The sequence below is a fragment of the Malaclemys terrapin genome, chromosome 1, assembly GCF_027887155.1.
Source record: "Malaclemys terrapin pileata isolate rMalTer1 chromosome 1, rMalTer1.hap1, whole genome shotgun sequence".
In the NCBI taxonomy this organism is placed as follows: domain Eukaryota; kingdom Metazoa; phylum Chordata; order Testudines; family Emydidae; genus Malaclemys; species Malaclemys terrapin.
Window position 1 is genome coordinate 89,038,144 of NC_071505.1, and position 27,581 is coordinate 89,065,724.

General features: G+C 44.1%; 1 protein-coding gene across 1 annotated transcript in view; it reads right to left on the reverse strand.

Moving 5' to 3' along the window:
• Positions 1-7,879, reverse strand: part of LOC128838126 (guanylyl cyclase C-like) — a 66,945-nt gene extending 59,066 nt beyond the window's left edge. Inside the window, exons 1-4 of the mRNA XM_054030030.1 lie at positions 7,528-7,879; positions 5,632-5,744; positions 4,987-5,054; positions 739-954 (exon numbers count right to left, since the gene is read on the reverse strand). Of these exons, the coding sequence (XP_053886005.1) occupies positions 739-954; positions 4,987-5,054; positions 5,632-5,744; positions 7,528-7,738 (608 nt within the window). The 5' untranslated portion in view covers positions 7,739-7,879. The remainder of the gene's footprint in view (positions 1-738; positions 955-4,986; positions 5,055-5,631; positions 5,745-7,527) is intronic.
• Positions 7,880-27,581: the final 19,702 nt, after the last annotated feature.

The window sequence follows — 27,581 nt, forward strand, 5'->3', positions numbered from 1 at the left end:
CTTAGGACGATACAGAAGGTCATTACTAGGAGTGATGGGATGAAATTGAAAGAGGGGAAATTTAATTTAGATGCCAACAAAAACTCAGGCAGTGAAATCGATTAGACTGTGAAATATTCTCCCAATGGACGTGATGAAAGTCTGTAGCTTAGGAACATTTGCAAGCAGACTGGACATAACACTGGTAAATGTAGTGTAGAGCAGTGGTTCTCAAACCAGGGCTGCCGCTTGTTCAGGGAAAGCCCCTCACGGGCCGGGCCGGTTTGTTTACCTGCTTCATCCGCAGGTTCAGCCGATCGCAGCTCCCAGTGGCCGTGGTTCACCGCTCCAGGCCAATGGGGGTTGCAGGAAGTGGTGGCCAGGACGTCCCTTGGCCCGCGCCGCTTCCTGCAGCTCCCATTGGCCTGGAGTGGCAAACCGTGGCCACAGGGAGCTGCGATCGGCCAAACCTGCGAACGTGGCAGGTAAACAAACCGGCACAGCCCACCAGGGGCTTTCCCTGCACAAGCAGCGGCCCTAGTTTGAGAACCACTGGTGTAGAGAATATTGCTGTTCTGGAAAGGAGAGGGATTGGATGGTCTAATTGGTCTTTTCCAACTCTCAGTTCTATGACAGCAATAGAGAGAGTTAGAGAGAGAGAAAGAGGGAGAAATCTAAGGACAGCCTAAAGAAATCATGCCAGAGGTGAGTCCGAGTTTTCTAGGACAGTAGCTGGGAGAGACTTGGGAATGCTTTTACCAGAAGCACTCTTCTGTGATGGCATTTGTCTTATAGAGGTAGGTGGATTCCCAGGAGCTGGTTTTGAATGGCAATCCGGACTCTTTCCAGAAGTCAACAAAGAAGTAGATCAGTTTCCTGGCTGGAGTCAGGATTCGAGTTAGGTTGTCTTTGTAGTCACATGACAGCCCAAAGCTTCCTGCAGAGATCAGAGGGAGGTCCAATATTGTGTCAATGCTAAGGGGGAAGAGGAGAGGGAGAAAAAAACAATATGACTGATACATGAATTGATGTCACATCAAGGTAGCTACCATGTGATTCACATGCCCAGTACTTTCTCACTTTGTGTCCTGACTTAGTTTTACAACAAACTAAATTTGAAATAATACTCCAACCCATCCCACCAAAGAACAGGCGAAATCTTTAATTAAAATGTCAGTACAGCGTAATGGTGCTCAACTGACAATTTAACTAGCCTTGGTATAGGTACACTGCATGCCTCCACTACACACTACCCTTCCAAATGATTATGATGTAATTATAATGTATTTTATGCAAGATAAGTCATGTGAGGTGTCATTGGAAAAGTTATGATTTGCTGAATATTATTATCCTATTTGTATGCATGTATCATGTTTGTATCTGAAGTTATAAATACTGACTATGTATCTGTATTTCAAGTGTAGTAACACATGGATAGATGGGTAACTCACACTAGATAAGATGCTTTCAGTCTAGATTGTGGGTGGGGAAGGGCCTATTCAGGGCAATAGGCCATTAGGAAAAAACAATAGGCCTTAGGAGAAGCTTATCTTCCACCTGGGGAGCCTTCCTGAAAACGCTACAGACAGCCTCCAAGTGATGGCTGCTATGACTCTACAAGGACATGTAATGAGACCACATGTCTCTAAACTCCATCTTGGGATGTCAGTATTTTTCCACAGACCGGTCTGGAAACCGAGCTTTGGGAACAATGGGTTCCCGCCATATGCAAAAGCTAAATAAGGCAGGGAGTGACATCATCTGGTGTTCTTCTCTCCCCACTCAAGAAGACTCCTGGAAACACCTGAGGAACAAAGACTGGACTGGAGGAAGTGCTGGACCCAGGCTAAAGGGATTTCTAGCCTGTGAATGAAACATCTGGGGATTCTGAGCTGTAAAGCAAGTGCAGCTTGCCCCTTAAGAATCTGCAGCCTGCTTGTATCATCTCTTAGATTTGATATGAATAGCAGACTCTCACCCTATCTAGCATATCAAATTTAGTTTGCATTTTTTGTTTATTTGATAGATAATCTGCTTTGATCTGTTTGCTATCACTTATAATCACTTAAAAAATCTTTTGTAGTTAATAAACTTGTTTTTGCTTTGTCTAACCATTGAGCTGGAGTGAAGTGTATGGGACTCATAGCTCAGGGCAATGTCACAGCAGTACAGGGTGAGAGGGAGCCCAGGCTGGTGGGTCAGAGGGCCAAGTGGCACCCCAGTTCTGAGTGGCACCCTGGGGGGAACCATCACAGTTGTTGTGATGCCGTTTTCTGCTGCTAGGAGTGGGTCTAAAACCTATCAACTTATTTTAAACAGTTAATGGAACAGCTATCAGATGGTGATGTTTGTCATTTTCTTGAGGCCAGAGGGGAACTAGAAACAAGCTACCTGTCTGCTGATCGATCCCTTGTGTAATCTTTCTCTCAACCTCTAGGTGTGATATAAAAACCTCCAGAACCAATTATCACATTTCATCTTATGTAGGGGGTAAAATTATTATACAGTGCCAGCCTATGCACTAAGGCAATCTAAAATAGCTTAGTGAATTCTGCAGTTCTTTTACACTTCATAGGAAATATTGTACTGAACAATATGGCAATTAGAATTATCTGGCACTGGTATGACAGAACTACTGTCTAACTTTATCTCCAGGCAATAAGTTCATTATCATTATGAAGCAATGGAGCTTATGTTTGACGCAGTAGAAAAGGGGGAGCCAGTGGAGGGATGTACAGTACTCGGGAGGACAACTGATGCAATGAGCCAGGAAGATGATTTAATTGTTAAAATGGAAATTTACCAGGCTGGTTTAGAGTAATGCCAGGTAAAGTACCTGCTTTTGGTTCCCAAATCTGTTCATTTTACCCTGGGTTGTCTAATGGTTAGTGCTCTTCATTGCCATGCAGAAGCTTCAACTCCTCATAAACCTTCTGAATTAACTGGGGGATGGGGGTGGGGGAGAAAACTTGGGAATTATTGTAAACAACTCAGTGAAGCTCTTTGATCAAGGTATAGTAGGAGGTACAGTAGGAGTCCAAAAAAGCAATGCTAGGATGCTTAAGGAATGGGATGGAGTGTAATACAGAAAATATTATAATACTGCTATGTGCAAAGTAGGTAATATTGTATGCTATAAATCAATCATACACCCTCACAAGGAATAGATTCATAGATTCTAGGACTGGAAGGGACCTCGAGAGGTCATCGAGTCCAGTCCCCTGCCCGCATGGCAGGACCAAATACTGTCTAGACCATCCCTGATAGACATTTATCTAACCTACTCTTAAATATCTCCAGAGATGGAGATTCCACAACCTCCCTAGGCAATTTATTCCAGTGTTTAACCACCCTGACAGTTAGGAACTTTTTCCTCATGTCCAACCTAGGCCTCCCTTGCTGCAGTTTAAGCCCATTGCTTCTTGTTCTATCCTTAGAGGCTAAGGTGAACAAGTTTTCTCCCTCCTCCTTATGACACCCTTTTAGATACCTGAAAACTGCTATCATGTCCCCTCTCAGTCTTCTCTTTTCCAAACTAAACAAACCCAATTCTTTCAGCCTTCCTTCATAGGTCATGTTCTCAAGACCTTTAATCATTCTTGTTGCTCTTCTCTGGACCCTTTCCAATTTCTCCACATCTTTCTTGAAATGCGGTGCCCAGAACTGGACACAATACTCCAGCTGAGGCCTAACCAGAGCAGAGTAGAGCGGAAGAATGACTTCTCGTGTCTTGCTCACAACACACCTGTTAATACATCCCAGAATCATGTTTGCTTTTTTTGCAACAGCATCACACTGTTGACTCACATTTAGCTTGTGGTCCACTATAACCCCTAGATCCCTTTCTGCCGTACTCCTTCCTAGACAGTCTCTTCCCATTCTGTATGTGTGAAACTGATTTTTTTTCCCTAAGTGGAGCACTTTGCATTTGTCTTTGTTAAACTTCATCCTGTTTAACTCAGACCATTTCTCCAATGATATGTTCAGTTCTTGTCATCCCACCTCAGAAAGGATATAGAAGAAACAGAATGGGGTCAGAGGTGGGCAGTCAAAATGAGTAGGGATGTGGAAAAACTCTTGTATGAGGGAGACTGAAAAGTCTGGGATGCTTTACGTTAGAGAGGAGGCAAATACAAGGGAGCATGATTAAAAACATACAAAACAGTGAGTGGGAAAGAGAAGCTGGATTTCTATTCATGCTGACTCAGTAAAAGAGCAAAGAAACATTCAATGCAATTGAAAGAAGGTAAATTCAAAACTGATTAAAGAAAATATTTTTTCACACAACGCACAAACAGCCTATAGAACGCCTTGCAGCACGATATCATTTTGGCCTAGAGCTTAGCAGGATTCAAAAAAAGGTCAGACCATAATTTTATGAATAACAATATTTGCACTTATATATACACACAACATTTTACTCTTGTATTGTTCATGTATATAACAGTAAATATATTTTTAAAAACAAGAATTTGGAAGGCATATAATCACTCATATTTCAGGGAATGAGCAATCCTCTAAATATTAGGGATTAGGAGGAAACCGTCTCTTAGTGCATATTATCCCAGCACTGTCTTCTGCAAGGTTTCTTGCACCTTCCTCTGAAGCATTGACTACAGTCCACTGCCAGTGACAAGATACTTGTCTAGATGGACCACTTGTCTGAGCCAATATGGAGATTCCTACGTTCAAGATAATTTCTGTCTCCTGCTGGGGGTGTTGAAGAGGTAGCCTGCTGAGACCTTGAGTGATCAGACTACCTTTTGTCAATCATTATCACTCCTCTCCTGAGTCCTACCTGGTAAAGCAGTTGCATTAATAAGCTCTATGGGGCATTTTGTCCTTGCCAGAGGTAGTGGCCAGGTATAAGTGCTCTGTAGGACCCTGATTGTGAAGCACAGTATGCCCCACACACAAGTTTAGTGTCTCTGCTAGTCTGAATAGGAAACAATTTTGTTGAGTATTTTACTTCCTTGGAACACAGTAATGTTTTTTTCTGATACTTACGAGAACATCTGGTATGTGGCATAAGTACAAGTGGGTCCCAGGACAACGCAGCCAAGTGTGCCACTATTCTGTAAGAGATAAAAGAGCATTTGCAACGGAGAGTGCAAAGTGCGGGAAGGGGCTACAGATATGGGAAATGCAGAATGTGGAGCAAGGCGCAGGCAAGGGGGATTGGGAGGAGACTGTGAAATGTGAAAAGACACAGCATCAAGATAAACTGCCACTGAGCAAGTGTGGAGTGTAGAGAGAAGGGGCTGTGGAATGAGGGAACAGATAAGAGGATGAATCTGGAGCAAGAGAAGAAGGGAGGTGACAGAATGATGCATGGCAGTGTGTGGTCTGCACAGAGGTGTATGACAAAGCTGTGTGGGAGCTCAGGCCTGGAACAGAATTAAAATGCATCGTTAGAGCTGTGTTGGAATTGCAGGTGAGGAGCAAAGTGGCTCAAGAGAGGCTAGCTATACAGATGTACGGGGCAGACAGTAGGAATTAGGGGGTGCTATAAATTGGAAATGAGGTGAACTGAGTGTCTGTGTAGGAAGCTTGTACTTTGCACCAGTACACACTATACCTGCCTCTAGCCAACACTCAACACACTTTCACAAACAGAAAAGAAGGATTCCTGTAGAAATACCTAGTACTCACATAAAGTTGCTTGATGACCTCCACACCCTCACAGGTGGCAGAGCGACAACCCTGTGAGACATACAGTGAAGTGTTGAAGCTATGGTAGGTGGCGTTGATTGTCACATTTTTTCCTATAGAAGGGGAAATGGGAAATAGCATTACAAGACACATCTACTCACTGATGCCCTGAGAGTCCCTCTCTGTTCATTCATGAGACAGAGCAGTGCAGTCTCATACTAACAGGGCCAGATTAAGAACATTCTGGGTCCGGGACACAGAATATCCTGAGCCCTGCTATACTCTCTGCCCCCGGGGCCTCCCTTCAGTGTTTTTAATTGTTTGGAAGGGTGGGAGGGTCTCCGTTTCAAAAACCTCTGTGCAGCCCATACTTACCCTGCAGCAGTGGTTCCTGTCCTATGGGGCTGGGGCTGGCTCCCTACTCTGGGCATTGTGACCTGTCACTTGGTGTCGCAACACTGCTCATGTTTGAGTGTCACTGCAAGTGAGTGCAGATTACAACATTACTTACTGCAATTCTATGGTTTGGGGAGAGTGTAGTCTTCTGAGGGGCCTGGGCTATGGCCCTGTTAGCTCATCCATTAATATGGGCCTCTGTTCCCAAAGTTCACTGGGAAGCAATTCCCCCTATCCTCCATTCCACTGAATGAGATTGCAGAATTAGCTCCACTATAGAGAGCTGACATCCTTTTCTGAAGCGTCAGATATTGGGCATGATCAGAAACAGAATATCAGATATTTTTTTCCTATAGCAGTGTGGTGAGAAGAGGGGGTGGGGGGAATTTGAGATGTGCAGGACTGCAGCGGCCAGAGAAAGAGGCGACTTACCCTGCTCCAGGGCTGCGGCTACCGGGGAGAGGCAGCCCTCCTTCCCAGACCCAGCTCGGGGGCTGCTGTGGTGGGTGAGAGAGGGAGACATCCCCCTCCTTCCCAGCCCCAGCTCAGGGGCTGCTGTGGTGGGTGAGAGAGGGAGACATCCCCCTCCTTCCCAGTCCCAGCTCAGGGGCTGCTGTGGTGGGTGAGAGAGGGAGACACCCCCCTCCTTCCCAGCCCCAGTTCGGGGGCTGCCATGGCGGGGGAGAGAGGGCACATCCATCGCATTAGAAAAGTAAAATTACTGATATGAAAATATTAATTGTGTGCTTTTATTTGTAGAACAAAAATGTTAATTTTTTTTATATAGCGCTTTTATCCAAAGCACTTTACAATAGTTAGCTAATGGTACAAACAACATTTGGCCGAGAGCATCAGCAATTTTCAAGTGGTCTGCGGGCAAAAAAAGTTTGAGAACAACTAGTTTAGTGATATTGAAAAGAGGGGTTAGATATGAAAATGAGTAAGACTAGCATCTGTAGTGATGCTATCTAAATTAAAAATTATAAGGGCTGCTGATCCCCACACTTCAGGCAATAATCTGAGCAGCAGCTGGGGTCAGAATGAAATTTCTTTATCATAAAGTTACAAAATTATGTGCATCATTGGGGGAGTGGGCTGATGCAGCTGTCATTATCTAACATAGAAGTTACCAGAACAGCTAGAACACTGATCTGTTCTGCTAGAGCAGGAGCCAGGATACTGGACTCAATGGACCCTTGATCTGGTCTGTTCTGGTTCAGCAGTTCCTACGTTCTCAATCCCAACTGAACATCTTCAGAAATTAACTCAGGGAAGGGTTTGCATCAATTTGCACACAAACATCCCTGGTTCAATCCTTGCACTGTGGCTCCGCTACTTGGAAAGAAGGGGATAGTTATTGTCTGATCTACATGGTAACTGGACAGCCCAAGAACAGCTCTGAGGGGCAGTTTGTAGAAGCACTGACTGAGGGGGCCCGGAGCTCACAGTCTGACCCAAAAACTCTAACGGGGAAAAGAACACACAGCTTCACACCCTTACCTGCCTTCTGCAGCTGCTCTTCTACAATACGTAGTCCCAGCTGCACAGCTGGTTTTATTTTATCGAAGGTCCATGGAAGGTCTGAGTGATTCAGCTGCATCACATTGATTACATAATTGTCCTTGACACACTTGCCCTCACCAACCTGCCACAGCAGCTGGAGACAGAGGAGCAATGGCCAGAGGTCCGGACCCAGCATTCGTTGCCTCATTACTCCTCTCAGTTTAGACCCATAGCCCAATGCTCACACATACATGCGCACTACATTGTTGTTGTTCCTGGATAGGCTGAAATAAAGATTCATGTTGTATATCCACCGATCAGCTATACCGTATCTCTTTCACCCCTTCACTCTCTCCCCTTTTCTGTCTCCACCTCCACCCCACACCCATCTACCCTAACTGGCACATCTGCTTGTGAAGAATTAAAAGCAACAGAATTCAGGAAAGCAGAAAGGCCAAAGGTTGCTTTGTGTGTTTGCTCATGGAAAGGTTGAGGCTATAAAAGAGAGATATTACTGGTACCTTGTCTGATAAGGATAACTTTGCATCACAGTGAACTGATGAGTAGAGAAGAGAAAGAAGGAGGGGCCAACTGGGTTGTAAAAGGAGGCCATTTAAAATGGATATAAAGTAAAAGATCCATTAAAGCCCCAGAGGAACACAGATGGTTGCTTTGTGTTTGTTTTGGCCTGCCACGTCACCCCTTTTGGCTGTGCCCCTAAGTTTGGGGGTTATTAGATCACTCTATATAATTTTCATGTCTTTAAGATACCATTTTCATTCCTTTAGTTTTTCCCATCAAAATGATTTTTAGTGCTGGCAAAAAATGTCTGACTGAAAACCTCCAGGATCAGCACAGAATCAATCTTTTAGGAATCCCCCAATATCAAATCTGTGACCTGCAGGAATTAGGTCCCAAACCTCAAATCATTCAGAGGTAACAAGGCAGTGTTCTTGAGTGGATCCTCTCAAGAACACATCCTGAGACTATTCTCAAATCGGGGGTAAGAAAAGGTAAAAAAATCTACCGTCCCCTGGCTATTCTGACAAGGGAGAAAAGGAAATAGAAAGGTAGAGGGAGCCAACAGCTCTTAAGGCAGATAAATATTGAATCCATATTGTACTGAATGTGATGGATCTTGCATTTTGGGACTAATGGACATCCACAGCAGCTACTAACTGTCCACCAGAACCTGGACTGAAGCCCCACTGAAGACTAAATCAACTTTTATAACTTTCCAGAGATTATTTAAAAACAAAACAAGGAAATTAAACACCATCTGTGCAAATACAGTGTTTCTCGCACAGACCAACTGAATTGAAACCAGAGTTTTTTTGGTTTATCTCATTATAAAAGCCTGTATTTAAAAGAGCACTATATATTTTATACCTGTTTACAAAGTCCGTGTAATATTTATATGAGCCTACCCCCAATGCCAAATAAATGCTTCACTGTTCTTCATCTTTGGAGGGAGGGGGAGATAACTCAATGTCAGCAGCCAGGTTTATGAGCAAACCACATTACTCTATCCAGCACTTATAAGTGAGCCTAGAATTGCAAACCAGCACATTCAACCCTGTGCTTATAAACAGTAATGTAGGAACTCTAAAATAACAAGCTGGTATAGAAGTATGAGCACAGGAGTGGATGGATGGACCATCAGATTGGGAATGGAAGATGGAGCGTTTCATGTCTAGTTCATTGGCTCATCTCTGGATGTTCTGGGGTAATTACTCATTGAGGGCCTGAGCTTTCTCCGACTTAAGTCAACGGGAGACTTGTCAATGGGAGCAGGCTTTGGGCCTAAATGCTCTTCTTAGTCTGCCTACTGGAAGCAGTCAGCAAATATTAGTAAAGTTACTGGAATTAAGTATGTTACATTTGCATGTCATGATAACTATGAGAATAGTGTAATGTACTGGGATATATCTACTATTTATTGGATTTAACTGCAGCTTAAAACTGTCCTCTAAAAACCCAATGCAAAAATAACTAAAGTATCAAAACAGCAGCACATTTCTCCCCTCTTTGCCACATAATTGAATCCCCAGGCAGCACTCATATTATAAAGCAATAGCTCCCACCCCTCACGGCCTCACCAAGCAAAAACAGAAATCCTGTTTTTTTATATCTGTTGTTGTCCTCTTCTCACGGAATATGTCATCTGCTCATGTCAAGTGTCTATCAGTTTGATTGCATTGTCCTCAAGTGGCTAGAGGCCTCGAAAGCAGGTACAAGCCCTAGTACTACTAATGGCTGATGGAGATCTTCCTTTAGATCACTTAGTAGATACCTATGTTATGAGTACTGTTCCCTGATGCTTTAGACCATATTCTGCCTTCAGATATACATGAACAACTCACATTCAAATCAATGGAAGCTACACTTTGTTTAGGGGGGAAATTCAGTCCCTTGCCAACAAGTATAATATCTGGGTATGTGTTATGTGAACACAGACTTTTGTAAATATCCAAAACACTGAGAAAGAGAGAGTGAGTTTCCTGAATTTCAGTGTTATATTTGAAATCTAGGCTCTATTGAAATCAATGGGAGTTTTACACTGACTTTAGTGGAGCCAGGATTTCATCCCGACTCAAGGACACTGCTTGTTTGCTCAACTTGCTGATTTACTAGATAATAAACAACTGGATTTTGTTTAATCTACTTTAAACAGATAATACTGCATTAACTTCCTGTTCCAAAACTACTCTGAGTGCATCTCTCTTATTCTTCTGGAACATTCATAGACACATAGAATAACAGAAATCAGAGCAGAATACCTACTGAGTCATTCTGTCAGCTCCCTCAGCCCATCAAGATTGGTCCCTGTAATATGTTTTATTAGAAACATTACTAGAAGTACAAGAACACTGTGCAGTGGTTAGAATATGGCAGACATGGTGCAATAAGGTCCTTTAGCCTAGAGAGCTCACATTCTAAATGAGGAACTGAGAACAGAGTGGGGCAGAGTCACATTTCCACATCTTAATAGAGCTCATTGTTAACATTTTTTCTGATATCCATCCTAATCTTCCTTTTCTTAATTACACCCTTCCTGCATCAATTTGTACCTCCTTGGGCTACTCATAATAATTACTCTCCCTCCTTGGAAGGTGGAGACCAGAGGAGTAATGGCCATAAGCAAGTAACTGAGGATTCCTGAAAACGTATAGCCTATGAATCAGTAGATGATGTGAAAATGTCAGATGAACATAGCAGCAATCAATCACAGAAACATGGATGTTGACATCACTTCTGTGGCCATAATAGTTCTGACGGGTATATGAACTCACATCCTGAATTTTAAGGGACATCTCTTATTTGCTGCCTAATGTCCCACATTCTGTCTGAGCTACTAAGGAACATTCAATCAGCTATAAGGTATGTTTTCAAACAATAGTCATGTCGAGAATCATACACTGCTATGCAAACATCTGATTTTATACTATGAATGAAACATTGTAGTATAGTGTCCTATAAAAATAAAATTTTCACTGAATGTTTCTTACAATTGTTTGTTTCTTCAGTGTTGCCAACTTTTGTAATTCTATTGTGTCTTGAATTTTTAGTGTCTTTTTCCTGAAAACTCCAGATGCTGATATCTTGATATTACATGATAATCTCAGCTTTCATTTTTAAAAAAGTAAGTTTCTTACTCTCCTAGATGCAGAGGCAAATCTTGAACATGTGAAGCAAGTGTACCAAAAGGCTGAAAAGCCAGAAGGCAAAGAAAAAGAACCAAACATTTATTTTTTTAAATCTCTTTATTTTTAAGCCAATCATAATTCTTGGGAGGCTGGACTCATGATTTGTATATGTTTGGATTGGCAGTACCATTTCCTTCATTATGGATGACTATGTTACATAGAATTTGTTTAGGAAATTTCATGTTTTGGTGGTATTTAACCCCTCCAGCTTTGGCCTAGGGCAGTGGTTCTCAACCTATTTACCATTGTGGGCTCTATATGTTATGTGGGCCACCTCCACTCAATATATATACTACCTGTATGGCCAGGGCCGGCTCCATGGTTTTGGCCGTCCCAAGAAGCCAAAAAAAAAAAAAAAAGCCGCGATCACGATCTGCGGTGGCAATTCAGCGGGAGGTCCTTTGCTCCCAGCAGGAGTGAGGGACCGTCCGCCGAATTGCCGCCGAATACCTGGACGTGCCGCCCCTCTCTGGAGCGGCCGCCCCAAGCACCTGCTTGCCAGGCTGGTGCCTGGAGCCGGCCCTGTGTATGGCCCTGAAGATGGGCCACAGCTGTGTGCTGATTGAGCCGCAAGCAGGCCGCGGGTTGAGAACCACTGCCCTAGGGGTGTAAGATGTAGCAAGATCTCACATACCCCTTTTTTTCTGCATTCTGTCCTAATATGACACAGCTGAGATTCTTTTCAAATGTCCTTGATCTTCTTCACTCCAGTGACTTTTTCCCATATGTAGTATGTTCAAAAATAAACAGTCGCATTTGCAGTAAGTCAATATCAAATGCTTCTGTTTTAGTTTATTTATTCAATGTTGTTAGATGCCAGAATCAAAATGTCACTACAGTCTTAAAAAGCAAACCTGTGACAGTAATGCAGTGTCACAGTTTATTTGCTCTCAGTGGTGCCCTGATCCAATATGGCTAGTTAGAAGATGATGTTTCTAACTGCCAACATTCCAAAATCCATCTGTGATCTGAAATTCAAACTTTTTCTTCCTCTTAAATTATCAGTGGTAATAAGGATTCTACTATCCAGATCTGGCAGACAGCATTGTTGATGATAAGCAAGACATAATAGAAGCTGCACTGGCTTTACAGAGGTAACTTTATTTCTAATTAAAGTTGCTGATAGATTATAGGGAGAAGGTTTGTGGAGACAAGTGTCATTATTACACAGCAATGTTTCTATCCATAGACATGTTTCGCTTATTGGAGCCTGACATGCTGAGAATAAAGGTTCTGATTCTCCCACATGGGGCTCTTTGGACCCTTATTGAAACCTGTGACCAGGCCAATGTTAAACAGAAAAGAGAACAGGGAGAGAGTCCTCAGCTCAAAGTGATGGGCAGGGATTTTTAAAAAATCAATACAAAATTCAAGCTCATCCAGTGTCCTAAAATCCATAATGAATCAAACAGCTAAATAATCTAAATGGTAACTAAAAAAATGTAAAGACTGGTAATTTCTCTCCTCTTCCATCTTTGTAGCTTACAGCCAAGACCCATCATTCCTTTGGCCAGAAGGAGCCACTCTAGTTAAAAAAAAAAATTACTGCAGTTTTCAGACTATGTATCCCTCCTGTAAGATGTGTTTGGGACCAATACTGTAGAAAAAACAACTTGCTCATTATATGACTTTGGCTTCCTTTCTTTGTACGTGTGTCTAAGCAAGGCATCAGAGAGGCAAAGTCTATAGGATACTGGCCCCAGAACTGCACATTTTTCAGAAAGCCTATAGGATTCTCACCCTGACTCCTGCACTGCTTTCAGTGTTTGCCAAACTGGCACTGGCACTGTCTTTGTGAACAATGTTTAATGCTGTCAAGATGCACTCCACTTCCTGCCTTTCTTTTCTCTCCCTTTCTTCTTTTCTCTTGCCTTTCTTTCTCTTTTCCCCTTATTCTCGATCCTTACGCTCCACTCTTCGTTTTTTAATTTAAAATCTTGTGTTCCCACACTTAGTTCTATGTTTAGCCCCACTTGCAGGACTTCCCCTTTTGCTGCTATCAGTACACATAAATTCACTGTCTCCCAGCAATTCTGTGTGGGAATAAACAAGATCATCAGTCACACTAAAAGTACATGGCCTGGGAGATAATGCAGATGATTAATACACTGTTGCAGCAGTATGCCATCATTATTAGTAAAGAAGCCAGATTTCTCAGTCTGGCACTACATTTTAAAAAAGCTTTGTTGGCATTTAATATGGGAAACAAGACTACTACATCTACCTCCTTTGATCTGACTTTGCATAATATTTTCTGCATCTAGTTTTCCTAATTTTTTAAAAAAGTGAATATGGTGCTGATAAAACATGCTGGATTACTTTGAAGATGAAGTCCTGTATTTAGGCCTGATCCAAAGCCCAATGAAGTTAATGGAAAGACTCCCATTGATTTAAATGGATTTTGGATGCGGTCCTTTATGCATGGAACCCTTACACCACCAGCTGCAGTAGTACAATCTACCAGCTATCTGCCACGAGCTTATGTCCCTCAGCCTTGACATGAAGGGAACATCTCTGCGTGTTAAGAGAGGAATTCAGTCTTCATGGTCCATTTAGTCCTTAGCCTTTCTGCTGCGATGGCAATAATAATGTCAATGAGCCCTATTTGTGATGGCAGTTTTTCTGATTTGAACAACTGACTAATTGTAACTGAGGAACCACCAACTTATTATTTATGAAAGAAAGGACACAGTACCTATTTTACCCTAAGCAAATCTCTTCTAAATGGTGATGTGAATGCCTGTGCACTGCTGGAAGTAACTTTGCATATGGACATATGCTGTGTTACAACATGTTAAGAGTAACACAGAGTGGTTAGCAAACCAAATTTCACTAGCATAGACCAGTGGTTTTTAACTTTTTCTCATTTGAAGGCCCCTAAAAAAATTTTGAATGGAGATGCAGACTCCTTGGAAATCTTAGACAGTCTGGAAACCCCCAGGGGTCCACGGACCACAGGTTGAAAACCACTGATAGATAATGTCCAAGTATCACAACCTTAGTTGTACATCTCATTTAAAAGATATCTGTAGTATTTTGACTGAAATAAGCTAGCAGTCAATAGGATTAAACTGGATCTTTTAAACAAACTCCCATATATGCAATAGATCTCTCACCATCTTATTTTTCTCCTTTTTTACTTCCTTCCCTAAGTTCCCTCTAGTGCTGGAAAGTAGGTAGGATAGTTAGTCATTCCTGCAGTATTCAGTTAGCATTAGATACAACACTTCCTCTCTCCTTGAAAAAAAGAAAAATTTATTATACCAGTTGCTAAATATAGTGTCAATCTCTAAGCAAGTAATCTTTCCTATATGCCCTTTTTCCAATGCTTAGCTTCGTTGCTTGGTTTTATAGACCTTTCTTGATCAGTTATTCATATTTCCGCTTATCCATATGTATTTGGATAGTAAAGAGAAGTTCTCATGTATTATACCAATCATCATCCAATAGTTTTCCTTTTTTCCTGGAGATTGATTGTACTCTATTATCTGTTACAATTTCTTTAGGCATTTTTTTCTTCAAAGACATTTGTTTAGAAATGTATGATTATTTCTCTGCAGATAGAAAGGGAGGACACTGCCAGAAACATTGATATCTCTGAGTTACTGCCTGATCATTAACTGATCTTATCTCCACGACTGTATTTCCCCATGAGCCCTTTGGTAGTTCTATTAGAGTAAATGGTGCAGGTGTTATTATTTCTTTCTGAACTTTGTCACTTTGATCATCATTTTCATATTTAGGTGCATAAAGCATATGTAGGAACTTAAATAGAAATGCCCTGGTAATTCAGCAGATATCTGTTCAAGATTTCATTTATTTTTGTAAGGGATGGCAACGAACTGTTTACAAGAGTCCAAGTCTCTCATATCTGTGTACATTTATATTTGTCCATTGGATTTTTTGCTACTACTTTTGGAGATATCCACTCAATCAATGGTTTCATGTATGTTATCAAACAGAGCTTGATCTAAGTGATTTCACTGGAGCATTATGGGAGCACAAACCCCATGACTGGGGTTTAAATTACCCGTTATCCCTCAAGAAAGAGGTGTTAGGGTCATTGTGGATAGTTCTCTGAAAACATCTGCTCAGTGTGCCATGGCAGTCAAAAAAGAAAATGTTAGGAACCATTAGGAAAGGAATAGATGATAAGACAGAAAATATCATGCCACTATATAAATCCATTGTACTCCCACACCTTGAATACAGCATGCAGTTCTGGTTGCCACATCTCAAAAAAGATATATTAGAATTGAAAAAAGTACAGAGAAGGGAAACAAAAAATGAAGAGTATGAAACAGATTCCAGATGAGGAGAGATTAAAAGTCTGGGACGTGTCAGTTTAGAAAAGAGACGACTAACGGGGGATATGACAGAGGTCTATAAAATCATGAACAGTGTGGAGAAAGTGAATAAGGAAGTGTTATTTACCCACTTCCTGGTTCCTTTGATATGTGGTCACACAATGAAATTAATAGGCAGCTGGTTTAAAAGAAATGTAAGGAAGTACTGCTTAACACAACACACAGTCAACCTGTGGAAATTGCTGCCAGGAGAGGTGAAAGTGGAAAGTTATAACTGGGCTCAAAAAAGAATTAGGTAAGTTCATGGAGGATAGGTCCATCAATGGCTATTAGCCAAGGTGATCAGGGACACAGTCCTCTGCCAGGGGCATTCCTAAATCTCTGACTGCCAGAAGCTGGGCCTGGACAACAGGGGATGGATAACTTAATAAGTTGCCCTGTTCTGTTCATTTCCTCTGAAGCATCTGGCTCCGGCCACTGTCGGAAGACAGGATACTGGGCTAGATGGACCATTGGTCTGAGCCAGTATGGCCATTCTTATGTTCCCTTTCGGGATCAGACCCACGGTCTCTGTGTTTCCATAATTAACTATTCTCTTTTTGAGAGTGGAGTGTTTCTTACTTTGGGCACACTGAGATTGCATACTTTTTAATTGTATATAATGTGTGAATTTCTTGCAAGTTTAGAAACAATCTAAGACCTTCTTTGTTACAGTATCTGAAGCATTGCAGTGTGATGTATGCAGGATTGGTTCATTCTAGTCAGAGAGAAGCCTTATATGCATGGATTTCTGGATTTTCCACCATAAAATAGGAACACCTTGTGAGAAACTATCCACTTTTATCTTAGGGACTTTAAAAATTATTTATTATGGCATCCATCACAGTGGTATCTAGGTGCACTTATATAGTTTAAATTGGACCATTAGCAGTTCAAACTAAGAGGTTCAGAAGATCACTCTCTTCTGCTGCCAATTTGCCCAGTCAAATTGGTGATCTGAGAGTGGCTAAATGACCAGCACACAATCCATGGGAAGCCTCATCAAAGAGATGTGTCTTGCACTCTATCAAAAAAAGGCCAAGTTTTTACTTAAAGAGATTTCTTGCAGGGATATGCCCCTGAGGCATAGCACTCTGTTGTAACCCAGTTCAGCAATGAGAATCTTTGTTTTTCCTTATAGAAAGCTTTGAATCACCTTTATACCACTTTAATCCTGGGACTAGCTTGGAGCCAATTTGGCTCCTGGCACAAATTAGAACATCGAGACTGCTCTAAATTGTGTCCAGCTGCAAGGACCTCCTAAGAGATCATTCTAAAACCCAGGAATTGTTGGAGCACAGAAGCACTCTGGAATGTCCTCTTTCCATTGTCTTACCCTCTATACTAGAGGCCTTTGGCAGGCTACCAATGCGGATTCCATTATGCAAAGGGAATGTCCAGGTAGTCCGTTAAGGGCAGACAATCCAGGCCAGTGATTCTGCACCTTTAATGGCTATTACATTTCCTTTAATTCAGTAGCCTTGTTGGAGTGCTTTCCCCATAAACAATGATTCTCTAATTTTAGAATTATTTGTCTTTTCAGTTATTTGATCATGTATCATTTTGTCAGGTAGGATATCAACATAGCATGTAGAGGCTAGTTCACACAATGCAGTCATATATCCCGCAGTCAGTTTTCTGGGGGTTTCTACTATCTAATGGGTAAAATAATGTTCTGCCAAACATTTATTAGCAAGTCAAAGTGCTTACCAGGTACCAGAATTTTTTTATCGAAGTCTGTGGAATCAGGAAAAGCAGCTGGCTTGACAGGCATATTTTAAAATGCCCTTTGCCTCTCACGTCCCAAACAATGCCTCAGAAAAACTTTCTTTCATTCTACAGAAAAGTTATCACTGTAAATAGCTTGCAAGTACTTAGGGAAATATAATTTCCACTCCTGCAATGGAACAGCTAGCTATGTAGGCTAAGTTAGAAAAAATGAAGACATCTGAGTCACTTTTCAGCATATAGACTTCAAAATGACTTAGACCAGGGGTAGGCAACCTATGGCACGCATGCCAAAGGTGGCACGCAAGTTGATTTTCAGTGGCACTCAAACTGCCCGGGTCCTGGCCACCAGTCCAGGGGGCTCTGCATTTTAATTTAATTTTAAATGAAGCTTCTTAAACATTTTTAAAAACCTTATTTACTTTACATACAACAATAGTTTAGTTATATATTATAGACTTATAGAAAGAGACCTTCTAAAAATGTTAAAATGTATTACTGGCATGCAAAACCTTAAATCAGAATGAATAAATGAAGACTTGGCACACCACTTCTGAAAGGTTGCCGACCCTTGACCTAGACAAAGGCAGAAGCAATCCATGATTCCAGAAATGTTATATTTTGACTGAAGCAAGCAGACAGTAGGATTATACCGGATACTTATTTAAAATAATTCACATAAGTACAACAGCTCTTTCACCCTCTTGCCCCCCCCCCCCTTTTCTTCCTGAACCCTTTCCTAAGGACCCCTCATGTTCTAAAGTATGTATTGCCTAGATCCAACTCCGCCACTTCCAAGATCACAGAATCCCCCTACTGTGCTAAATATCATCACAGTATTCAGTCAGCATTCAAACAGAATAATGCTCTTTACTTGATCATTGACCACCCCACTTCATGAAGTTCCCTGAGTTTTTCTTTGAATTCTCTTTTCAAATACTGACTAGGTCCAACGCTGGTTAGTATGTTAGAACTCACACAAGTACAGCCCCAGGTAGTAGAGCTGCAGCCATAAAAGGAAGGCATGTAAAATGAGCTAGACATGACCAAACTGGTTCCTTTTTAACTTTCAAATCCTAGAGGGATTAAATTATCTGTCTGCACTGGGTGGGGAATATTTTGAGCAGTGGCTGATCTAATAGAGAACAGCTGCACCCTCATCAATGTTAATATAATTAAAATGGAATACGTACATGAAAAAAAAATCTCTAGCCCTTTTGTTTGCAAAATTAGCCATCTCAATGAAAATTGATGCCGTGTTATCCTCCTGAGTCTGCAGGCCGACAGGCTGAAACAGTAGTTCTAAGAGAAATGTGAACTGCCCCGTTCACTTTGATGGGGTGTTAACGCTGAAGCCTAATTATGAGCATTTAAATTTCAACAGTGTTAAGCATTTCATTACTGATCATTTTAGAAGAAATATGCAGCAACTGTGCTTATCCATTATTGCTGAATTGTTGCATTGGCAGATACAGGGGGACAGCAGAGACATTTTCTCTCCCTAAGAGTTTTCAAAAGAGCATTTCTATAAGTGAGAGAGCCAAGTGCTATACTTGTTCTATGACTCTCAGTGTTTGAGGTTTCCATCCAGTTTCAACACCCTTGTCAAGAAGAAGAGGGGTTGAAGATGAAATGAACTGCTTCTCCATTTCCAGCCCAGGAAAGATAAGGTAAGACCAAAAAAGAGCCATCTATTGGTTTTCCTTTCCCCTGGCAGGAGAGAAGGGGTGGGGCTGAGGGAATATCTTCGACCTGTGTTCTGCCCTCCAAAAAAGGGATTATATTTCTGGTGTCTGATTTCACAAGGCCCTCAATCTCAATCCAATTCACTTCAAAATGTTCTATCTGCCAGAATAAGCATTTACAGATGAGTGAGGCTTTGCCCTTGGAGGTGGATGTGCCAAACTCATGCTAGAATTGGACCAGTCTCACTGGTTCAGTGACCCAGCACTTTTTCTTTTTGTTCTCCAAAATCTCAGTTTTCATTAAAAAAAAAAAGTCTTTGACTCTTATGGTTGCAAAGAAAGCCTTGAAAATGTTAAATGAGTGTATAAATGGATGCAGTGATGACCCGTAGCGAGGGTACACCTGAAATGGGGGGCCAAGGAGGGCCCCAAGGACGTGGGAGTGCACCACTATTTGCCCACTGAGGTGTTGATGGGGGGGACCTAGAGGACTGGCCAAGCAGCCCCCAGACCGCCTTAGTCGTGACCCGTAGCCAGAGCCGGCGAGGGGCACTACGCCCTGACCTTGGGAAGGATGTCCCACCGGAGGCACCGAACCCTTCCCGGGTGGGGAGGGAACACCCAAGGACAGGCCGCGGGGTGGCTGGGGCTTCCGACCCAGCCGACGAGAGGGAGCAGGTCCCCATCCCTTCCCCAGCCGCCGAGTTCCAGGCCGAGTTGCAGAAGGACCCCTCCCTGCGGAAGCTAAGGGGCCTGGCTGACCTCAGTGTGGTACAGACCATGAGGAGAGAATGCAAGGAGAGGTTCCTGTGGGAGAAGGGGTTCCTGTACCGAGAGTGGGCTCCCCCGGGGGAAGTGGAGTCGTGGGGGATCAGGAGGCAGCTGGTGGTTCCCCAGAAGTTTCGCCACAAGCTACTGTACCTGGCCCATGACATCCCTCTCGCAGGGCACCAGGGGATCCGGCGCACCAGGCAGAGGCTGCTACAGAACTTTTACTGGCCCGGGGTCTTCACCAACGTCCGGCAGTACTGCCGATCCTGTGACCCCTGCCAGAGGGTGGGGAAGGCCCGGGACAAGGGGAAGGCAGCATTGAGACCTTTGCCCATCATAGAGGAGCCTTTCCAGAAGGTGGCCATGGACATAGTGGGACCTCTCAGCAAGACGACCCGGTCTGGGAAGAAATACATCCTGGTGGTGGTCGATTTCGCCACCCGCTACCCCGAGGCAGTGCCCTTATCGTCCATTGAAGCAGACACTGTGGCGGATGCGCTGCTGACCATTTTCAGCCGAGTGGGGTTCCCCAAGGAAGTCTTGACGGACCAAGGGTCCAACTTCATGTCGGCCCTACTCCGGTGCTTGTGGGAGAGATGTGGGGTCCGGCACAACTGGGCCTCAGCATATCACCCCCAATCCAACGGGCTGGTGGAGAGGTTCAATGGGACGCTAAAAATGATGCTGAAAACATTTATGAATCAGCACCCGCAGGACTGGGACAAGTACTTACCTCACCTGCTGTTTGCGTACAGGGAGGTACCCCAGGAGTCTACCGGGTTTTCGCCTTTCGAACTGCTATATGGAAGGCGGGTAAGGGGGCCCCTGGACCTGATGAGAGACGAATGGGAGGGGAAGGCCACTCCTGACGGAGAGTCGGTGGTGGAGTATGTCCTGACCTTCCGGGAACGACTTGCCGAGCTCATGGGCCTGGCCAGGGAGAATCTGGCCAGAGCCCAGAGGAAGCAGAAGGTCTGGTATGACCGCACAGCACGGGCCCGCGCCTTCGCCACTGGGGATCAGGTGATGGTCCTCATCCCCGTGAGGAAAAACAAACTCCAGGCCGCCTGGGAAGGGCCCTTCAAGGTTGTCAAGCAACTAAACGAGGTAAACTATGTGGTGGAGCTGTCGAACCGGGCACACCACCACCGGGTGTACCATGTGAATATGATGAAGCCATATTATGACAGGGGGAATATGGTGTTGGCCGTGTGTGGACAGTGGGAGGGGCAGGGAGATGACCCTTTAGTAGATCTATTCCCTGGGACAAGAGTTGGCTTCCCCCTGGAAGCAATTCCCCTCTCTGATCGGCTAACCCCTGCCCAGCGAGCTGAGATCGGAGGGGTGCTGCATCTGTACCAGCAGCTGTTTTCCAACCAGCCTGGACGCACTAATCTGACTGTCCACCGGGTGCAGACAGGATCGCACCCGCCTATAAAATGCTCCCCCTTCCGAGCCACAGGGAAAACTGCTCAGGACCTGGAAAGAGAGGTCAATGACATGCTGGCTTTGGGGGTGATCCAGCCGTCTTCCAGCCCTTGGGCCTCGCCGGTGGTGCTGGTCCCCAAAAAGGACGGGTCGATCCGGTTCTGTGTGGACTATCGGAAGCTCAATGCCATCACTGTAGCCGATGCCTACCCCATGCCCAGGCCGGACGAGCTCCTAGACAAGCTGGGAGGTGCTCGGTACCTTACCACCATGGATCTTACAAAGGGCTATTGGCAAGTGCCGCTGGATGCAGATGCCAGGCTGAAATCGGCCTTTGTCACCCCTCTGGGGCTCTATGAGTTCCTGACCCTGCCCTTCGGCCTCAAGGGAGCGCCGGCCACCTTCCAGCGCCTGGTGGATCAGCTACTGAGGGGGATGGAGAGTTTTGCCGTGGCGTATATCGATGACATCTGTGTCTTTAGCCAGACCTGGGAGGACCACATATCCCAGGTTAGACAAGTGCTGGACCGACTCCAGAAGGCTGGGCTGACCGTAAAACCGGAGAAGTGCAAGGTGGGGATGGCTGAGGTATCCTACCTAGGCCACCGGGTGGGAAGCGGCTGCCTAAAGCCGGAACCAGCCAAAGTGGAGGTGATCAGAGACTGGCCCGCTCCTCAAACCAAAAAGCAGGTCCAAGCCTTTATTGGGATGGCAGGGTACTATCGGAGGTTCGTGCCCCACTTTAGCGCCATAGCCGCCCCCATCACTGAGCTGTGCAAGAAGGGGAAGCCAGACAAAGTGGTCTGGACCGAGGAGTGCCAGGAGGCTCTCCGGGCGCTGAAGGAGGCTCTGGTCAGTGGCCCAGTTCTGGCAAACCCAGACTTTGACAAGCCCTTTATGGTGTTCACCGACGCCTCAGACACAGGACTGGGGGCGGTGTTAATGCAGGAGGATGAAAAGGGGGAGAGACACCCCATCGTGTACCTGAGCAAGAAGTTGCTACCCCGGGAGCAGAACTACGCGGCCATCGAGAAGGAATGCCTGGCCATGGTGTGGGCCCTCAAGAAACTAGAGCCATATCTCTTTGGGCGTCACTTCACCGTGCACACCGACCACTCTCCCCTGACCTGGCTGCACCAGATGAAAGGAGCCAACGCCAAGCTCCTGAGGTGGAGCCTGCTCCTGCAGGATTATGACATGGACGTGGTCCATGTGAAGGGACGTGACAACCTGATAGCGGACGCGTTGTCCCGGAGAGGGAGCCCTGAACTTCCCCAGGTCACTGGTCAGAGTGACCCCGCTCAGTCCAGTCTCGAAGGGGGGAGAGATGTGACGGAGCAGGGAGCAGGGCAGATTTGACCTGGGAATGTTGCAGGGGGGTTGCAGTGGGGATGTGGGACTTCCCTTGAAGGAAGCTACCTGAGCTGTAACCTGAGCCAGGAACGGGGGTGGGGAGAATTAACACCTTCTGCCCGGGAGACTGAACAAAGGAGAGGAGCAGCGGGAGGAGGGGAGTTTAGTTTCGGTTGGGGCTGGGTGGTGCAACGCAGGGAACCCCAGGCTGGGGTCTAAGCTCCCTGAACCTCCCCGAGGGACCTAATTGAGGGGGGGGGGGGTCTGGTCGTACCTACACGCTCTGCTTGAGACTGTGTTCCTGTCCTTAAATAAACCTTCTGCTTTACTGGCTGGCTGAGAGTCGCAGTGAATCTCGGGAAGAGGGGTGCAGGGCCCTAACTCCCCCACAATCCGCAACAAGCCCAAACAGTGAAGAGCCAATCCCACAGGCATCAAAGTTCGGCAATCCTGCCAACCTTCACTTCCAGAGAAGTGGGGACCAGGTCTGCTCTGGTTATGAGTGTAGCCAGGTGGCTTCTTCCCTGTCTCTAATGGCTTCTGCTGCTCCCTTTGCTACATGTTGTCTGCAGACTTGGCAGATGTCATTTACATCTCATACATGGTAGGTTACAGGGCTGCTACTGGCAGGTCAACTTCTGTCATTTATTGAATGACTACAGAGTTTCCTTCTCAGAGAGATACACCAGAAATGCATCTTCCATAAGATCCTTTAATGCTCTGCCCTGTAAGGCTGAGGTTAGCTGAAATAAGGTATGTTGCACACTGTGCCACCTCACGGCATAACAGCATAATACAGTTTAGCATTCCATTACATCTCCCCCTTTAATACATTCCTACCATTTACAAAATGGATCTACATTAGTTGCAGCAACTGAATGTGGTCAGTTTGGAATCCACTGTCTGTAGAATTTTCTCTGTCGATTGTTCTCTCTGAGGAACAAACTTTAGATGCCAATGGTTTCTGTTGAACTCTCCACTGTTGGTCTCAGTCACATATCTGGGCTCTAAAGTTGTTTCTCTTTATGACAGCTGAAGTGTCCATCCTCTCTCTATATCCAATTTGACATTAACATGGTCACCAGATTCTAGACTCAGCAGTTCTCTGAGTATTGTGTGATGCAAATGTGTTTATAAGCTCTTTTCACTTTTTTATCTGATTTAGTTACTTTTTTCACGTCTGGCCACTTTGGAAATAGATTCTTTTCTAAACTTGGAGCAGTAGCTCCGAGTTGTCTTCCCATCAGAAGTCATGTTGGGCTCTATCCTGTAGCTGCTACTGGTGTTGACTTGTAGCTCAGAGAAAAAGGAATACATCTTCCTGTTCTAGGGTTTTCTTGGCTTTACTCTCCATTCACTTCTGAGTAACATGGGCTGCTAGTAATATGATCAAAATCATATTTTGTTAAGAATGACTTAAATTCTGCTGCAGTAAATTGTGGTCCATTGTCCATCCCTTGTTGTTCTGGAATGCCAAAATGAACAAAAATGCACTTCAATTTCTTGATAACACTGTGCCATATTATGTCTCTCAAGTACATTATTTCTATATACATGGACAAATAGTCCACTACGACCAGCTAATGATATCCTCTGTATTCGCATAAATCGGAAGCTAGTCTCTTCCAACATCTGTTTGGTATATGTGTTGTTATTGAAGGTTCTTTGTGTTGTGTTGGTCTATTAGTTCTGCAATGTTCACATGCAAATACTTTATTGTTTATATTGTTGCTGATGCCAAGCCACTGCACTGGCTGGTTGGCCCATATATGGCATTTAGTTAATCCTTGATGTCCTTCATGGATGAGGTTTAATATTTCTTCTGTCATTTCATTTGGAATTACAATGCTTTCAATGCCTGCTTAAATGGCCATTCTTCAGCAGGAGGAAGGTGTGAATGCGAAATTTACATTGCATCACAGGAACATTTCAAGCCTCACATCCACAAGAGACTGCTTGTCGCCTACACCCCAGCTGAGGGTAATCCTCAAAGAAGGGAAAAGGATATAAGGATGAGCGACAGTGACCTCCAATTCACCTCTCCTCCTCCCATCTCTCTGCTCATGACATCAATGAATACAGAGAGACTCTGAACCAAGGGGGAAGGGGGCAAGGAAGGAGTTCCAGGCTGAAAAGAGGATCCAGTCTGTGAAATCTACTGCAGCATATGGTGAGACAAAATCTTTTGCTTTTAAGTTCACTTGTTAAATTAGGTATTAATTTGCGTTTTACTCTTTTATTTTCTTTTGTAGCCAATCCTGACTTTTATGCATCATCACTTCTAATCACATAAAATCTATCTTTCTGTACTTATTAAACATATCTTCTTGTTTTGTCTTAACCAGTGTTTCAGATAACAAGGCTGGCACATTATCATTTTCCTTTGATGAAATGATGGACTTTCTATGAACTTATACTGTTCAGGAGGGTGCTGAGCATCACAAGATGCACATTTCAGGGAACAAGACTCGGATTAAGAATTTGCAAGTATCACCCGATATGTAATTCATGAGTGAATGGTCAGAGTGCTCATGTATTCAGCTGGGAGTGAATTTACGTGCTGAAGATTGTGTGAGCAGGCCAGGAATGGCTGTTTATACAGCAAAGCAGTGTAAAGGGCACCCCCGGCTAGAGAACTGACGGGGCTCAGCTATTCAACAGTCCAAATCGTACCCTGAGTAACATCACAGTGTGATGCTGGGTTCCATGACAGAGTGTCTACTGCTACCAGATTTTTCTCAGGAACATATTTAGAAGTTGGGCTAAATCACACTAACCTTATTAATAGACGTGGACATCTCAGCAGTGCTTGAGCCAACCCTTTTCCATTGATGAGGGTTTATTGGTCTTTTATCATTGTAAATTAATCCAAACCACACAGATATCTGTAAAAGTTTTCATATGCCCATACACTTGCCAGGCCCTTCTTTTCATTCACTCTGTATAACTTTTCTGCTTTGTGAGTGTGCAAGAGCAAAACACAACTGGCTTCCACACAGATTTGTGTTGTTGCCACAGTATACCACCTAGGCCATAGAGCTGTTTGCATCCACACTGACCATTGTGGATTTGTTCGCATGTTGAGACTGGAGCTGCTGAAATAATTTCTTTTGCCCTTTAGAAGGCAATGTTTTGATTTAGCCCCCATAGCCAAGATGCATTGGACAGTTCATGCAGTGATTTTGTCACTGTAGAAAGGTCTTGTAGGTATCGAGCAAGGTAATTTACCATGCCCAGTACACTCTCAGTTCTGGTACATTTGTTGGTGCATTCCATTCTCAGATTCCTTTTACTTTCTCAGGGCTCAGACTGATTCCATCTTTCTTTATTGATGTCCCAAACGCTCAATTTGGGGTAGGCAGAAAACACACTTTTCTTTAACTTCAGTCTGGTCTGACTGATTAGGCCTAGGGCTTTGTTGAGGGTTTTGTTGTGTTCTTCCATTGAAGATCCATATATCAAAACATTGTCCATGAAAAGTACAACTCCGTTCGTCTTCGTTAACAGTTCTGCCATCTTTCTTTGGAAAATTTCAGGTGCACTGGTAATCCCAAAAGGTAATCTTCAAAAGTAAAATCTCCCAAAGGGGTTGATAAATGTGTCAGTTCAGCACTTTCTTTGGCTAGAGGAATTTGCCAGAGTTGGCTCGAGGCATTCAGCTTGGGAGAATACTTTAGTTCCTTTCATTTTGGGAAGGAAATCATCCAGAGTTGGGAGAACATATTTTTCTCTCCCAGTTGCTTCATTAAGTCTTTTAAGATTCACACAGATTCATATTTTCCCACTTGCTTTATAACTACTACCATTGGGGCACACCATACTGTTGGTCTTTGTAAGTTGTTTCTCTGGCCCATGTGTTCGGACTACTTTCAGGGCTAGTCAGGGCTGTGTCAGGTGACTTCCAATCTGGGAGGGGTTGAAGGTTAGACGTCTGCTTCTGGATCATATAAAAGTCACTAGTGTTGCCATGAATATTCAGTTTCACTCTCCAGGCAAGCTCTGTGTCATGAGATGTGATAGACGACAGAAACAATGGGTTTTGATTGTCAATAATATGAGTTAACACCCTGACCTGCTTTGGTGCAACAAACAACTGCAAAATGTCTATATTTTGTGCAGTGTTGGAGAAGCCATGTTGGTCCCAGGATATTAGACGTACAAGGTGAGTGAGGTAGTATCTTTTATTGGACCAAATTCTGTTGGTGAGAGAGACAAGGTTTTGAGTTTATGCAGAGCTCTTCTTCAGGTCTGGGGAATTTATTCAGAGTGTCACAGCTAAAGACAAGATGGAACACATCGTTTAGCACATATTTCAAGGGACCGTTCAAGGTGAAGTGGCCCATTAACTCTTCACTTACACCATTTTAATAAGCCATAAAGCCAATGTCTATTCAGACCATGATATTTAGTTTCTAGCAAAGTTAAGAATTTAAGCTCCCAGACTTGTCTTTTTAAAGTTTTGTGCTGGTTTTCTTTGAGGACGAGGACAACAATCTATAACCCACTAACAACCCGCTCAGGTGCTCTCCCACATCCTTTCTTCCCTATACCTGGAGGAAAGTTAATGGGCCATTTGGGGAGGAACTCATCTACAGGAACTCCTCACTTAAAGTCCTTCCGGTTAAGGTTGTTTCCTTTTTACGTTGCTGATCAATTAGAGAACATGCTCGTTTAAAGTTGCGCAATGCTCCCTTATAACGTTGTTTGGCAGCCGCCTGCTTTGTCCACTGCTTCCAGAAAGAGCTAGTGATAGGGACTTGGAATGAGGGTGGACGGACCCCCCATCAGCTCCCCGCTCCCCTAAGTTCCCTGTGCAGCAGCCACCCAGCAGGCTATCAATTGCCGGCAGTTCAGCTGTCCCTCCCCACACTGCCGTGAGTTGCTCCTGCCCTCTGCCTTGGAGCTGCTCCTGGGAGCCTCCTGCTTGCTCTGCCGGGGGTGGAACTAATGTCAGGGTGTCCCCCTCCCCTCTGCCTCCCTCTTACCCCATCTCCATAGAGCAGAGGGGGGACACAACAGGGCTCAGGACGGAG